The 14236-nt window shown below is 41.8% G+C and overlaps 1 protein-coding gene across 2 annotated transcripts in view; it reads left to right on the top strand.

Annotated features, from left to right (window-relative positions):
• Window positions 1–13199, top strand: part of LOC133170671 (partitioning defective 3 homolog B-like) — an 83205-nt gene extending 70006 nt beyond the window's left edge. For both annotated transcript variants that reach the window (XM_061303778.1, XM_061303787.1), the window contains exons 23-24: window positions 5121–5197; window positions 12375–13199. In XM_061303778.1, coding sequence (XP_061159762.1) covers window positions 5121–5197; window positions 12375–12705 — 408 coding nt within the window. In that variant the 3' untranslated portion in view covers window positions 12706–13199. The remainder of the gene's footprint in view (window positions 1–5120; window positions 5198–12374) is intronic.
• Window positions 13200–14236: the final 1037 nt, after the last annotated feature.

Raw genomic sequence — 14236 nt, 5'->3', positions numbered from 1 at the left:
TGACAGAGCAACAGAGAGAAGCCACAAAAAAATCAGAAGAAAATGAAGCCTAGAGGGGAATATGGTAAGATGAAGGAATCTAACGGGAGCTGGATTGTCATGAGGAGGCAGAAGGGACCAGACGGAGGCACTGACGGAGGAATTGACAGAAAGTACAACAGGGCAGGAAGAGACAATTGATGGTTTCTGATGTCAGAATGATGTTTTAAAGTAGGAGAATTCCCCTATCAAGCTTGTTCTACAAAAATAGCATCGAAGCACAACTGACATTAGCTCTAAATGCATTGTCAAATACCAAACAAAGGCTCGAGTTAAGTGAGCTGAGACACAATCTAGAACATAAAAGAATGTTATCCTGATTCTTTCTAGGTCAAAGAGAATAAATTAAAAACAACATCCAAGCTGACGTAGTGTGTTTTGGCATGAATAAATAAATCTGAATCAGTTCAATGAGATTCAAATCGGATCCTGATTAACCTTGTTTGGTTTTGCATCTTAAAATGCCTTGCAGACCTTTTACAAATCCCGTACAATTTAGAATACATTTTTGTGACATACACGAACGCAATAAATATGATGAATAAAATAAATGCAGTGGTGGTAGCACTCGTAGTGTCTTTTTTATGTATAGCATATCATTTTATGCATCGAAATATAAAGTGCAATACTAATCCATGCAGATCCAGATGTCTTGACGTGACGGGTTTAGAATTCAACACAGGAGCAGTGAACATTTACCATGGGGCTGAAAAGTTCTTTAAGCGTAAACACAACTTTCTTTGAATTAGGGAGAAACTAAGACTAGATGAGAATATTACGCTCCTGGTATCAGGAGAATCTGCAAATAAGCCGCATTGTTGGGCAAAGCGTAACGGTTAAAGTTGGGGTTGCAGCTTTCCAAGCACATTTGAGTATAAACCGAATTCGTGGCTGACTCCAACAAACCACATAGTTTTTACCATGTGATATTCCGCAAACACGCGCCGTAATCATACACTGATGGGCAACGCCCATGCACGCACAACCTCACCATCTGCGTCACCTCAACTTTGGCCACAGTTAAAAGTGCAAAAACAGGAAACATTCAGACTTAAAGCTTCTGTGCACACACCCATGTACAAATGGACTAACTCATAATAGGCTAACTAAAGAGATGCGTTGGACCTTGGACCTCCTCTGAGATCACAAAACATACCGTGGCCTTTTACTGTCACTCTCACCCCTTTACACGTGTAACCGGGCGCACCACTCAAAGCCAGAAGTAATTAAAGGACAGCTTGCTCTCTAAACCGGACGATCGCACTATTTTGGCCCTTGTAATTACACACACAGCGCACCACATGTTTTTTTTTCTTCCACCATAAACCCAGAATAACCTTGAACAAGTTAGCCGGACCAGATGCTGAAGAACAGGCCACGTTCACTTTCTTCAGCACCGGCTCCCAGACAGGAAAAACAAGTTGAACTCTACTGTGAGGTTTCCTTACCCACTGTGCGAGCATGAGTTTTCTCATTTTAAAACAAAGTCACCATCAGTCATTCCATCCACGGATTCCTCTCGGCTGTCATTTGTGCGGAACTTCCCTCGGGCTCGGCACGTACTCCCTTCTGCTTGCTTTTATTTTAAGTCCCTTTATTCCGATGCTGCGCAGGTACCCTCCGCTCTCCCGACACGGGCCGATAAACGCTCGTATCTGGCCCAAGGCAAAGAGCTGTGTGCAATATGCGTCCGATTCAAGAGGTTCTAGCTGGCCTTGAGCCACAGTTGATGGCCTTTTTTCGTTCCATTTAGCCATTTAAAGGCTAAAAACCTAACATTTTCTAAAAACCTGACAGTGCGCCTTATAATCAGGTGCGCCTTGTATATGGACCAATATTGAGCCACGAGAGTAGGCGTGTTCAAACTCCGGCCGTGGGTCAAATGTATATATTTTATATACGGACAAAGTTTTAAAATGGGCCATTCATTGAAGGTGCGGTTTATAATCCGGTGCGCTTTATATATGGACAAAGTTTTAAAATGGCCCATTCATTGAAAGTGCGCCTTATAATCCGGTGCGCCTTATAGTCCGGGAAATACGGTACCTTTTTTCTGAAATACATCCAGACGGCAATTGCGATGATTCATAAACATTGTTAAATGTGTAGATAATTAGCAACAAACATGAAGTTGATGCACATGACTTGAACCAAAATTCTCCCTAATGCAAAAATATGCAGATGATCCACTTTATTGTTTTCACGGTCGCTTTGCTGTGGATTTGATCGGAAATCTTCCGACTTATGGGAGGGCGTGGTCGTCACAACCTTGAGTTGGAGCTCAGAGTAATACATCTACTCAAACTTGCCCGAGTAAAGAAACACCTCAGGGCCACTGCTATGGCCACATGCACGCACATGCTAATATGGTTACATTTTACACACGCACATGCTAATATGTCACCATTTTGTGTGCCGGAGGGCTACAGCCATAATTTCCTATTTCTGTTGTTTCGTCATGGTCTAGGTGAGTGAGCATCTGCTCAATAGTGGGGGAAAAAGTGCCACTTAGCAAAGCAACGCAGCAACGCTCGTGGAACAAGCTACTGCATGATGATAGTCCATACATGCAAGACAGATGCTTAATTAGCATCTGCGATGGTGAGAGGAAGCTGAGGAAAGAGACATAGAATAAGGAACAAAAAAAGGCGATACTTTGCAGGATCCTCATTTTGCTATTTGAAAAGCGACGGCTGAGGAAAGCTGCTTGGAGAAAACCAATCTGTGTGTCTCAGTGGCTGAAAGAAAGCTTGGGCTTTCTGTCGAAGCATTTGGACTCTTATTGTAGATGTGAGCATCACAACATTGCATCAAAGTCCCGTAGTGCTCCAAGAAATTCATTTCCTGAGCTCCAGCAATACTTGGTGATGAATGTGACAGCTGTGCCGCCCGTGTATGTGTGTGCGTGCTCTCAGTCTCATCTGGCACCGTCAAAGCAAAGCTCTCTAATTTGGGGAAAATGGAGAAGACTTAGTCTGTGCTCACACCTGCGTGAAGCTGGTCCCGCACCCCATGCAAAATTTAAGGGAAGTAGTCTGTTTTTACTTTTTGTCCTGGTTTGGTTTCCTGCTACGTTTTTTTTTTTAAAGATTATTTTAGAAGACGGCGATTGTCGTCTGATTTGCTGATTGAAATCTGCTTAGAAGATTCTGCTTTGTAAGACCTCCAAATTCTTACACCAAGCAGCCACTTTCCACATATCTTTTTGCAGTTGAATTTTTTTCTCATTTCAATCTTGGAGCAATATTTGCCTGCCAGGATGACCTTGACTTTTTTCTGTCACTAAAACTGGCTGTCAAGTTTGGATGAATGAGAATGTGTCTGAAAAACATCTAGTGTTGGTTTATGTGTTTGATTTTAAACGGGCTAATGCCTTCAGGCTATTATGGTAATATAATCAAAAAACAAAAGATGGGTTTTTTCCTCAATTTAGCCAAACACACTTCCCTCTCTGTGGAAAGTTCTCTCCTGAATACCCGCAGTCTTTACTATATAAGTCTCCTATTTTTCCTCTTTATGATTCTCATTAATATTCTTATAATAATCACAATATACCTCAGCTCCAGCGGCCATGGCAATTTGCTTCACAATCGTGACATTGTCTGATGTTCAGTCATGATGTCTCGTTTGCTATATGTGCCCCAGAGAGTTGCTGACTGTAATTGCTTCGCGGTTATTCAGTTCAATCACATTTGCTCGATTCTCTTACTTTGCGGTGGGTGAAAGAAAATAAGAAATAAGAAAATACTGAGCCAAGATTGTCATTTCTTTGCTTATGATGCATTATATTTAGAAATGTATGGTATATTCAACACAGTCCTCCTTCATTATGTGCTTTTCAGCTTCTTTACTTTGCCGTAAAAGAAAATAACGGAAAGTGAGTCCCTCCTCTTTTTGAGTTGGTGCTGTATAACTCTTCAAAATCTGGTTTCTTTGAAGGTCTCATATATTAGCGTTGTTCTCACTGCCCTCGTAAACCTCCCCTCATGGTTTCTTCTTATTTATTACTTTTATATGACACTGAGACCACGGGAGGAAAAAAAAAAAAAAAAACATCTTCAGGTGAGTCCAAGCTGAATCGTCCCCCCTGTCCAACAACTGCATACAATGTCTGTAATCATGACCAGCAAGAGGAGGTGGAAAACGTGTGGCTGGTCTTTTACGAGTTGGCGTGAAAACGCAAATATGCACCAAAATTGCATTTGTAGTTTGACTGTATGTGCCCGCAAATGGCTTTAATCAGTGGGTGGTAGGTTTTGTGCCCCCTCCACCCTACTCTGTTGTTTTTCATAAGGCCAGTGTTGTTTGCAGTAAACACACACGCACATGTTCATCATGAGGGCGCAGTGCTCGCTTGTGGTTCCATGTGTTTCTCTTACCACATGTGGAGCATTCCAATCTTTGCTACTTTGTTGTTTGATACCAGAGAGCACATGCAAATATTTTTTAAAACGTATGGATGATGTGAATAAAATGCGAAGATCAAGATAGATTTTCCAATTTCTTCCAAAAGGACGTATTAATTCTCGTTTCTTAGGCTAATTTGATGTTGTCAGTTTACATGGCGATGCGTTTTCGCATGGGTCGGAGGAAAGAATCCCATTTGTTGGGTCTTGGGATAAATAATGGGCCATAAGACACTTAAATTACCGTATTTTCCGCAGTATAAGGCGCACCTAAAAACCTCATATTTTCTCAAAAGCCGACAGTGCGCCTTATAATCAGGTGCGCCTTATATACGGACCAATATTGAGCCACTACAGCAGGTGTGTCCAAAGTCCGGCCCGCGGACCAAATGCATAGATCGTTTATATGGACAAAGTTTTAAAATGGGCCATTCATTGAAGGTGCGCCTTATAATCCAGTGCGCCTTATATATATGGACAAAGTTTTAAAATGGGCCGTTCGTTGAATGTGCGCCTTATATTCCGGTGTGCCTTATAGTGCGGAAAATACGGTAAATATTATTTGATGCCTGAGCCTATCCCAGTTGACATTTCAGGGTAGTTTTGTACGTTATTTACTCCATTAAGTAGGAGACTGACCAGACTTGGTTTTCGAGTGTCAACTTTCTCTTGCAGGTGGCACCTAGAGGTGATGAATCGCGACCTTCGCACCTGTACGAAGAACTGGACCGGCCGCACGCCACACACACTAGGTAAGAGCTAGTATTTCTTCATCAATGCAAGAAGAGAAGACAGGATTATGTCGATCTTTGTGGTCCCCCCCTCACCCCTCCTCCCGAACGCACGCACACATGCACACAGACGTACGCGGCCCAGGCTAATCCTCTTTGGAGCTCATAATTAAATTTGGAGTGTTTGCCTTGGGAGTGTCTACTCATCCCAGGAATAGGACTGATCAGGTCTCCAGAGAGCAGGAAGCTTGAGCGTAGAACCAGCCCGAGGACGCTCAGCACTTGTCAGGCACGCGCAGCCTCTCGTGTGGCTTCACTGCCGCAACGTTCACTCCTTGTGTTTGTTTAGCTGCTCTCCTGTCAAATTAGGAACGTAAACACGCGTGGCTCATCAGTTCTCTGTAGACGCTTTCACATTAGCGCCACGCAGCAGAGGGACGTAAGGATGCGAGGTGAATGTAGAGAGGACCTCGGTAGGAAGATGAGGAGAGAGAAAAGTCATTTCACGGCTTATTGGGCCGCCTGATATAACGGAAAGCAGGCAGCGAACCAAGAGGGCACATCACTGAACAGAAGAACGAGTCAGAATTCAAACGAGACCTGATGACATTGGATAGTTAAGACCCAACTTTTCTTTTTTTTTTAATTAAACTATGTGGACCGATTTCAAGTTAGGATTCTAATCTGTACTGCGACCCAATTGACAGATTATACATATTTAATGTTTTGATTTGGATGACCAAATATACATATATTTGATGAAATACCTTTGCACGTCTGCCACACTAATGGGAAGTTCGGATTCAAATCTTACCCAAGTACTCTGGTTTACCATTTACAAAAATATACACGTTAGCTTCAGTGACGAAGCAAAATTGTCTATAGGTGTGAATACGGGTAGCAAATGTTATTTTTTGTGACCTGCGACAGGCTGGTGACGAAGAAGGAAATTCAAGCCATATTTTAGTGATTCTAAGTATTCTAAGCCTTTTACCTGCTGCTTATCCTTCACGTGCCGTATTAATTTGCCTCAAGAAGTTCGATAAAAGGCAAGAGAAAGAGAACTGTGAAGAAGTGTGACGCTAAACATGACCGCAAGAGGAGCAGACAAAATATCTTCCAAGTGTTGTTTTGCTTTCTTTCTTCATCGCGGTGATAAAAAAAAAAAAAAAAAGGAGGTGGAGTAGGAGGAACGCTCGCAAATACAGCAGTGAATAGAATATGTCTGTAACAGCGGAGGTTGAACTAAATCCCCTCGGGTGCCGCCGTTATTGAAAGCCATTTCCTCGCAAAATGAGCGCGGCTTTGCCATTGGCCTGTCTCTCATTAGCATCCATTTGGGCTGCCTTTGTGTCGAGCTGGCCGGGGGAGAGAGTGTGTGGGGGGTGAACATGAGTGCGTTTGGGAGTGTTTGGATAATTTACTAGCAAAGCACCTCGCAGATGGGATCACATGGAGAGAGAGGATGGCTTGAAACAGAGGCAAAGTACAGTGAGACTCGCAGTCTGTAGATGCAAATTTATCTCTGCAAAGGAAAGCACAACTGGGTGCGGTGATGCCTCATTTCGAAATCCTCCAATTTTCTGTCATGTTTCTCCGGTGTCAGATGTCATATTGTCAAATTCAAGTTCAGCCTGCACGCAAAGGAAGAGGAGTTTGTGCACGGCAGTGCAGTGAACAGGAATTTAAGTGTGTTCAGGGAATGGTGGCACGGAGAGCCTCGCCTCAGGGAAGATTAGAGTGTTACTAAGCTTCCTGGCTGCCTTGCTGTTGGCTAAAAGGTACATACCCAGCCGGACGCTGCAAGCCGACATATGGACAACATTAAAATCATTACCAATTCAAAGCAGCGGGTCAGGGGCGCAGTGACCCAGCCCCAGGTTATCCAATCACAGCCCCTCCCTTGAACCGTTGCCTGCAGGTGATTGGATTAGGGCTTGGCCAGGCCGATGAAGCCTTCTGCACAATGGGTAAGTTGACAATGGTCGAACTTTAAAAAATTGCAGTATTGCTAAATCACCGTTTTAACAGTTCTTTTAACAGTCTTTGAGAAATTACTCACATTTATTTTGGGTTTATTTAAGCTATGTATTATTGTTATTTTGTATTTTCTACCTCACTGTTCTTTTTTTCTAACTAACGAATATCTTTCTCTAAATAGGCCAGCCATGTAGCCGTACAACCTTATTTATTTATTTATTGTTTTTATAATGTTATATTGATGCCTAGGATCGGTGTTTGTGAAATAGTGGCGGTGACTCCCCCCATCCTGGCCCGCTCCCCGCAGGCTTAGGAGCCGGCAAAGTCAGCGGCTTTGAAGGCTCCAAGGAGTGAGGTTTTAATAACGTACATTCAGGTAATGCAAGCAGGCCTCATTTACAGCTCAATTGCCATGAACGTAGCAGGCTCACAGCAGCTGAGTATTTCATTTTAAGCATGACGAATCAATTTACACTCAATGGATTCGTGACACTAACTCTTCTTGGTCTGAATGAGAGACTGAGGAGCGACGGAGAGATGACGTCGCAATGTCACTGCTCAGTGCATGTTGTCACAAGTGCAATCAACCGTTAAAATGTCACAAGCAATCTTAAACATAAAAACGTGTAACTCACTTAAAATATGGAGCTCACCGTCAGAAGTGCTTTATGCAGTCTAACATGCTCCAGCCTCGCTGATCCACAAAAGTTTTCGACAACACTAAATAGTTTGTCATTTTTAATATGATAATAGTGAGTTCAATAACATTAGCAGTATAATAATGTTCGAATAATGTTAGTAGAATAGTTGAGTTTGTTCGTTGTAACACACCAAAAAGCTTTATCTTTTATTTTTTACCAGGTTTCATTTCACTTTTTGTTGTAATTTGGAAAGGCAAATTGAACAAGTTTACAATGTCGTCACAACAACCATTTTAAGGCATCCATATCTGTCACCCAAAATTGGGTGTTAACATTTCAGTACTTTATTTTTTTCATTCTACCACAACCAATTTGACTTTTATTTTACTTGACTGCACAGTGCTTAGTGCACAGATACCAATTTGACACAATGGAGGAGACTACGATATTCAAAAACCTCTCGCAGACAAAGGGGCGAGTGCATATTTTATTTATTCAGAGGACTGCAGAAAGGTTTTATTCAAAGCTGCATATTTTTGACCTGCTTCTGAACAAAGCCACGGAATTTAGGTTTCATTTCAATTCGTATTTGGATCAAACTAAGCATAAGCACACTAGACGGGGGGAAAGAATCGATATTGGAATATACTTTTTGCCCCTCTTTTGGAATAAATAATTGATACACTAACGGAATAACAGTATTTTACGACGATACGCATAATAGATTCACCCCATTGTCACGGTCGGTACTTAATGCCTCTTGTTCTGTTTGTCCTGTAAATCCTGTAATCATATAAATAGTAGTAAAGTAGGCAGAAGCCGTGGCTGGCGAAAAAGAGCGTATGCAAAGACCGACCTGCAGAGTTTAACTCAAAAGTGTGGAGACTCTGGCTATTAGAAGACATGACGGAAAAACACAAAATATAAAATATACAATCTGCAAGAACTGTTCTCCAAAATAGAACAGCAAGACTAAAAATCTACAAAGTCACTTCATTGGCTTTTACGACGAACTGCACAAAGGCAAATAAGTCATTTTACTACTGCGAAGATGTTCTCCTTTCGGTCACCAAGAATAAAAACATTTGTTGCATAATTTTGGTGCATTTTGGCAAAATACTTTAAAGAAATACATTTCCAATTGCATATCGATCTGATGCTGTCAGTACGTCTGGTAGCCACTCAGTGATATTAGAATAACGTGATGCCTCTTAGTCAACAAAGAGTAAACTCCCGACTGTCCGGTCACAAACAATACAGTCATCGGAATGATAAGACCGTAGATAAGCCGCAAACATGTCACCGCCGATAACTTTTAGATCCGCGAAATACGGTAGGTAAATTTCACAATCGTGTGATTATACTTTTATAATGGATTTCTTTGGAATTCTCATGTCTCATGAAAACCCCACAATTTAGAAATTAGGGCCAACCTCAGACTTAACCGAATTGCACCACTTTGCTGCTTGGGCACATCATTCCAGGTGTCAGAAGCCTAGACAGGACCATTGCCGGATCTTGAAAGAACATAAAAACGGCGCGTAAAGGATCGACTTAAGCACAAACGGTTCATAATGAAAAAATGTGCAGGGATTATGGACTTTGAGTTCCCATGCTGTGCCATAACTCTTTCTTATTGACCGACCAGTTTTGAAGGTGTTTCGAGACAGCCATGTTTGTCCAGCTAACCGCATTTGAGCTCACGGGGTCGGTGGTAGGAAATGAAAAGTCTTTTGCTGGCTTTGAGACGCCTGTGGTGCTACCTGTTTACAATAATACTGCCATTCCATAAATCCTCCCGCCCGCATTTGTATGTCTCCTCTGTTTATGTCTGCCTTTCTGCATCCCTTTTTCCACAAGTCCTATCTGAGCTAGGGAAAAAAGAATCATGGCATTGGAAAGAAGTCAAAAGGTAAACCCCGACATTAATTTTTAGCCTAAATAGAAGCAAGTAGAATAGCGTGTAGGCATGTGGCGAACTTAATATGAACTGTCAAGCTTCGAGGAAACTCGACACGAGCTGCTACAGCAACTGAGCCTTTCTGCGTTTATGGACAGAGAAGTCCATCTGTTTCTGTCATTAACAGCAATGTAACAGATTTTCTTCTGTTGCACAATCACTCTCCTTTGTCCCGAGTATGACCTCTGACTACCTTCGTTCCTCCCCACTCTCAATACTATGGCTAATAGTGTTTCTAGAGTTGGCCGCCGTAATGGCTTCCATGGCGCTCGCCCTGGTTGGTGTCATTGGTGCTTGTGTAATTCAACTGAACTTCATTGTGTGCTTTCAAGGTTTGTTATGTATGTGGAGTCTGAAGAAGAACTCAATTTGGGGTAATAAATCTGATGAACGGAAGCATGAACTCATTCCAGAGGCAACCATACCAGTGGACGTGTCTAGTTGATGTCAAAATTTAACATATTGCCCTTAATTTGTTTGTATTTGGGGTGTGTCTGATCCCTTCACTTGACTTGCAGGTTAGCGGTGTTCACACATATGCATCTATAATGCATCCACATGTTCTCCATCTCTGCAATTCATTAATTAAACATGCAAATCTCATGTTGTCGAGAAACATGGACGCGTGTATTGGCAGTCACCTTGGTGAGTGAGTACGTTCATATGTTTCATTATGTTTACATGTGCGTAAATTCGTACCAATTCATTCCTCCCACATGAAAAACGTACGTCAGACTTTGTCCATAGAGTGAATAATTGCCTGTCTCTTGATGTTTGTCCAGTCATTTACTGCTAACCCCTTGCACAGGATAAGCACATATCAAAAAGGAAGGATGGGTGAAGAACTTAACGAACTGGCATAACAGTTCACTAAGAGGTCCTCAACAGAATAAGTTTGCATGTCCTACTTGTTGATTAAATATGGAGTCAAATAAATTCCAAATGAATAAATGCAATATAGATCTCCTGATAGACTGGATTCACAGCTGAGAGTCTAAATAGTCCCATGAGAGTAGACTAAAGATGCGGAGTGACCTGGTGGTTAGCACATCCATCTCACAGTTCTGAGCTTCAGGGTTTGGAGCTCTTTTCAGATTGTTTTGCTGAGGGTTTTTCCAGGGGTGCATGTGGTGACCCCTTTGTGATTTTTGTTATCAGTGTTTTTTATTTTTCATTTGTTTGCACATTTATCATTATCTAATGAACAGTAACCACACACATAGTGCAATTTCTAAATGATCATGAGTAAGGGGGAAAAAATGAAAAGTAATTGCCTTCCTCACCCTTGTTAAATTATGAATTAACTATGATTAGCTACTTTTTTGTAAAACTGAGTGCAATTTCACCAGCTCCACCCAGGCATGATTGCCAGCAGATTTGTTGAATTCAGAAATCACTTCAATTGTACGTGTCAGACAAAGTTTAAAAAAAAAAAAAAAAAAGCAACTACATTACTCAAGGAAACAAATTATCATGCAAATAAATTCAGAGAAACCGAAATCTATATCGTTCAATTTCAAGGGCCAAGTCTAATGCCTAACTGTTATGGTGCCTTTCCTGATCTTTTGCTACGACGAAATTCTTTAGTGCTCTGTAATATTTTTTTTTCTGTACTTTCTCTCTCTCCAAGTTTAATTCTGCAGACTTTCTGCTTAAAGTGTTGCATCCACTATAAAAAAAAGCTATCAATTTCACCCAATAGTTTTTAGGTGTATATGAACTGACTGATTTTGGAAAAAGCAGTGACTCATATTTGAGTCCTCTTCTTAACTATTGTCATTTGAGCCAATCTAAACCGTACATCCTTGTTGAAGTATCTTGACATTGCTTGATTTGAGCCGCAGCAGCACATTCAGTGTCTGTGACTCGGCTTCGGCTGAGAGACAAAGCGGCGCTGTTCATTGTCGGGACCACCTGTGTGTACCGACCGCTCTGTATGGGTGGTCAAAACACACACACCCACATGCTCCAGCTCACCACAGTCCAGGAATATCCTGATGGGAAGGCTCAACTCGCCCTAAATCGGCGTCTAATCTGTGGTGAGTGAAGCATTCTAATTGGCCAGTCAACAGGTGCTGAGCCAGACTCTGTCGGGACTGCAGAGCGGAGACGCTTTGGAATGATGGCAAAACAAGGAGAGGCTTCAACTGGGAGGCAATTAGCTTTCGCTAAAGCCCAGTCAGCTTTGTGTGACTCAGCACATATTTTCACTTATGTGAAAAGTGACCACACTATCGAGACAGCTTGGCCATTTTACGCCAGCATCACTTTGTGTATCACATAAGTGCTTGAAAGCAACTCTGACTTTCCCTCTCTTGCCTTTAATGAACAAAAAGCAGGGTGTGAGTGAGTGTGAACAGGTTCGGGGTCGTTTCTGCAAACTGGTTCCGCCCAGCTTCAGAGGTTCTTATTTGTTTATCTTTACAACGTCTTGCAAACAGATACTGGCGGGGCATGTTTGGACAGCAAGCCAAGCCGAGCTTGCACAACATAAACAAAACGTTTCCACCCCATGTTGGACAACTCAAAGTTTTTGCAAGCATTCGTAGAATTAATGATTTCAGTCAGCACTTTACAAATGAGATCAAAATCAACCCTATCACTTTTTTCCTTTCAGGAGGGATCCATATGATTACCCGACGCACTCTAGATCTGCACACAGGGATTACCCCGATCGCTACCGTGACAAAAGTCCGTCCGTCCATCAGGCGGCATCCCACAATCAACGTCATCACACCTCATCTCCCCATGCTGGACGGCACTACCGTACGGCCTCGGGGCAGGACGTTCTTCCCTCCCCCACTACTGGCCGCAGAAGACACCAATATGAGGTAATAGGACACGGAGCAGACGGCTACCGGCAGGCCAGCCCGGATCGCTATGGCTACAGAGACAATCCGAGACAGCCTGATCCCAGACGGAAGAACCCCATGATAGGTGCTGTTTGATTTCAAATTTCTAAGATTATCCTGAGATTTCTTTCAAAAGCAGGCTGTGCTGTATATTTACAAGCATGTGGATGTATTTAAAATCTTTTAATATTATAAAATCTAGGGTATTTAAATGAATTGCATATAGAACAAACTTTTTGTGTTGCATTTCGAATCAATGTTTATTTCCTGACAAACTGGACCTCATTGGGCAGGATGTAAAATGAGGACACCTTGACACACTGGAATTGCAGGATGTGAGAATTACAATACAGGAAAAGGAAATGATATCCTTGCAAGTATATATTTTTCCCAGACAGCATTTAAAGCAGCAATTACATTTGCAAACGAAAGGACTGTTTCTAATAACAATTTGTGGTGTTTATAATAAAATGTTAAACGTTTGATCCAATTCAGACTATTATAAACGACTTTACACACTGTGCCTCTATTGGTTAATTCAACACGTTAATTTTTATACAAATATTTTACGTCAATAAATGTGGAATTTATTTCGCGCTGTGGTTGATTTATTCACATGCATGAATATCTCAAATGTTCACTCTAAGACAACATCATTAGTCATCACTTTATAATGGCCTAATTTCCCAGCACATCATCTCCCATAAATGAGCTCTGTGAGATGACTGATAGAAGTAGCCAGTGTTCTGATAAGGACCAAATCAGCAGTAGCAATTAGATCTCCTCCAGGATGATGATTATGGCCCAATTTGCTCTCCGAACTAAAGATGGCACTGATTGGCCAAATTAGTCCTGAAAGGGAGATAATTACTGTGGAGAGAAGGGCCCCCTGTTTTTTTTTTTTTTTTCTCCCCAGTCTTTAATTAGCTTTCAAGCCAACAGAGCGTAGGCCTCGCTGCCTGTTCGCCAGAACGTTCCTGTCTTTAAAACCAACGTCAGCAGCACATAGACAATCAAACAATCACCGTGTTCCAATTCATTTGAACAAAATCAACTCTAACCACGGCCTCTGTTGGAGACTAATTGCACTTTGGTGTGTTTTGTGATTGGTTAGACTAGCAACGAGGTTGAGCTGTTAAAAGTGGGCGGGGTGGGCACGTATGTTTTTTTCAACCGTGTTGCGGTAAGCAGCAATTTTTGTAATCAACAAAAATCAATTCCGATAATTTACAAATGGTAAGTCACGAACTAGTACATAAACAAGCCATTAAAATTTTGTAATGATGGGGATTAGAAAGTCTTATGTAATGAGGATCTGAGCAGAAGATGCAAAAGCAACGTTTGGTCTCCACTTTTTTTATTTTGTGTTTGGTTTTAGCGCATATCAGAGAAAATACACGAGTAAAGTGTGAGCAACAGCTAGGCTGCCTTCTACGTCAATGCAAAAACCACAACGATGGCTGCTAGCAGAACAAATTTTGCTTTTACAATTGTTGGAAGAAGTCCTGTTGGGTTATTAAAGTGCAGCTGGAAGGCCCAATGCATGTTTGTTGAATTTCCTGTACTGGCACATATATGTGAACAGATGTGAGTGGAGTTTTGACCGTGTACTTTTTATATGCGAACG

The sequence above is a fragment of the Syngnathus typhle genome, linkage group LG2, assembly GCF_033458585.1.
Source record: "Syngnathus typhle isolate RoL2023-S1 ecotype Sweden linkage group LG2, RoL_Styp_1.0, whole genome shotgun sequence".
Lineage (NCBI taxonomy): Eukaryota > Metazoa > Chordata > Actinopteri > Syngnathiformes > Syngnathidae > Syngnathus > Syngnathus typhle.
This window is presented reverse-complemented; position numbering and strand designations above follow the sequence as displayed.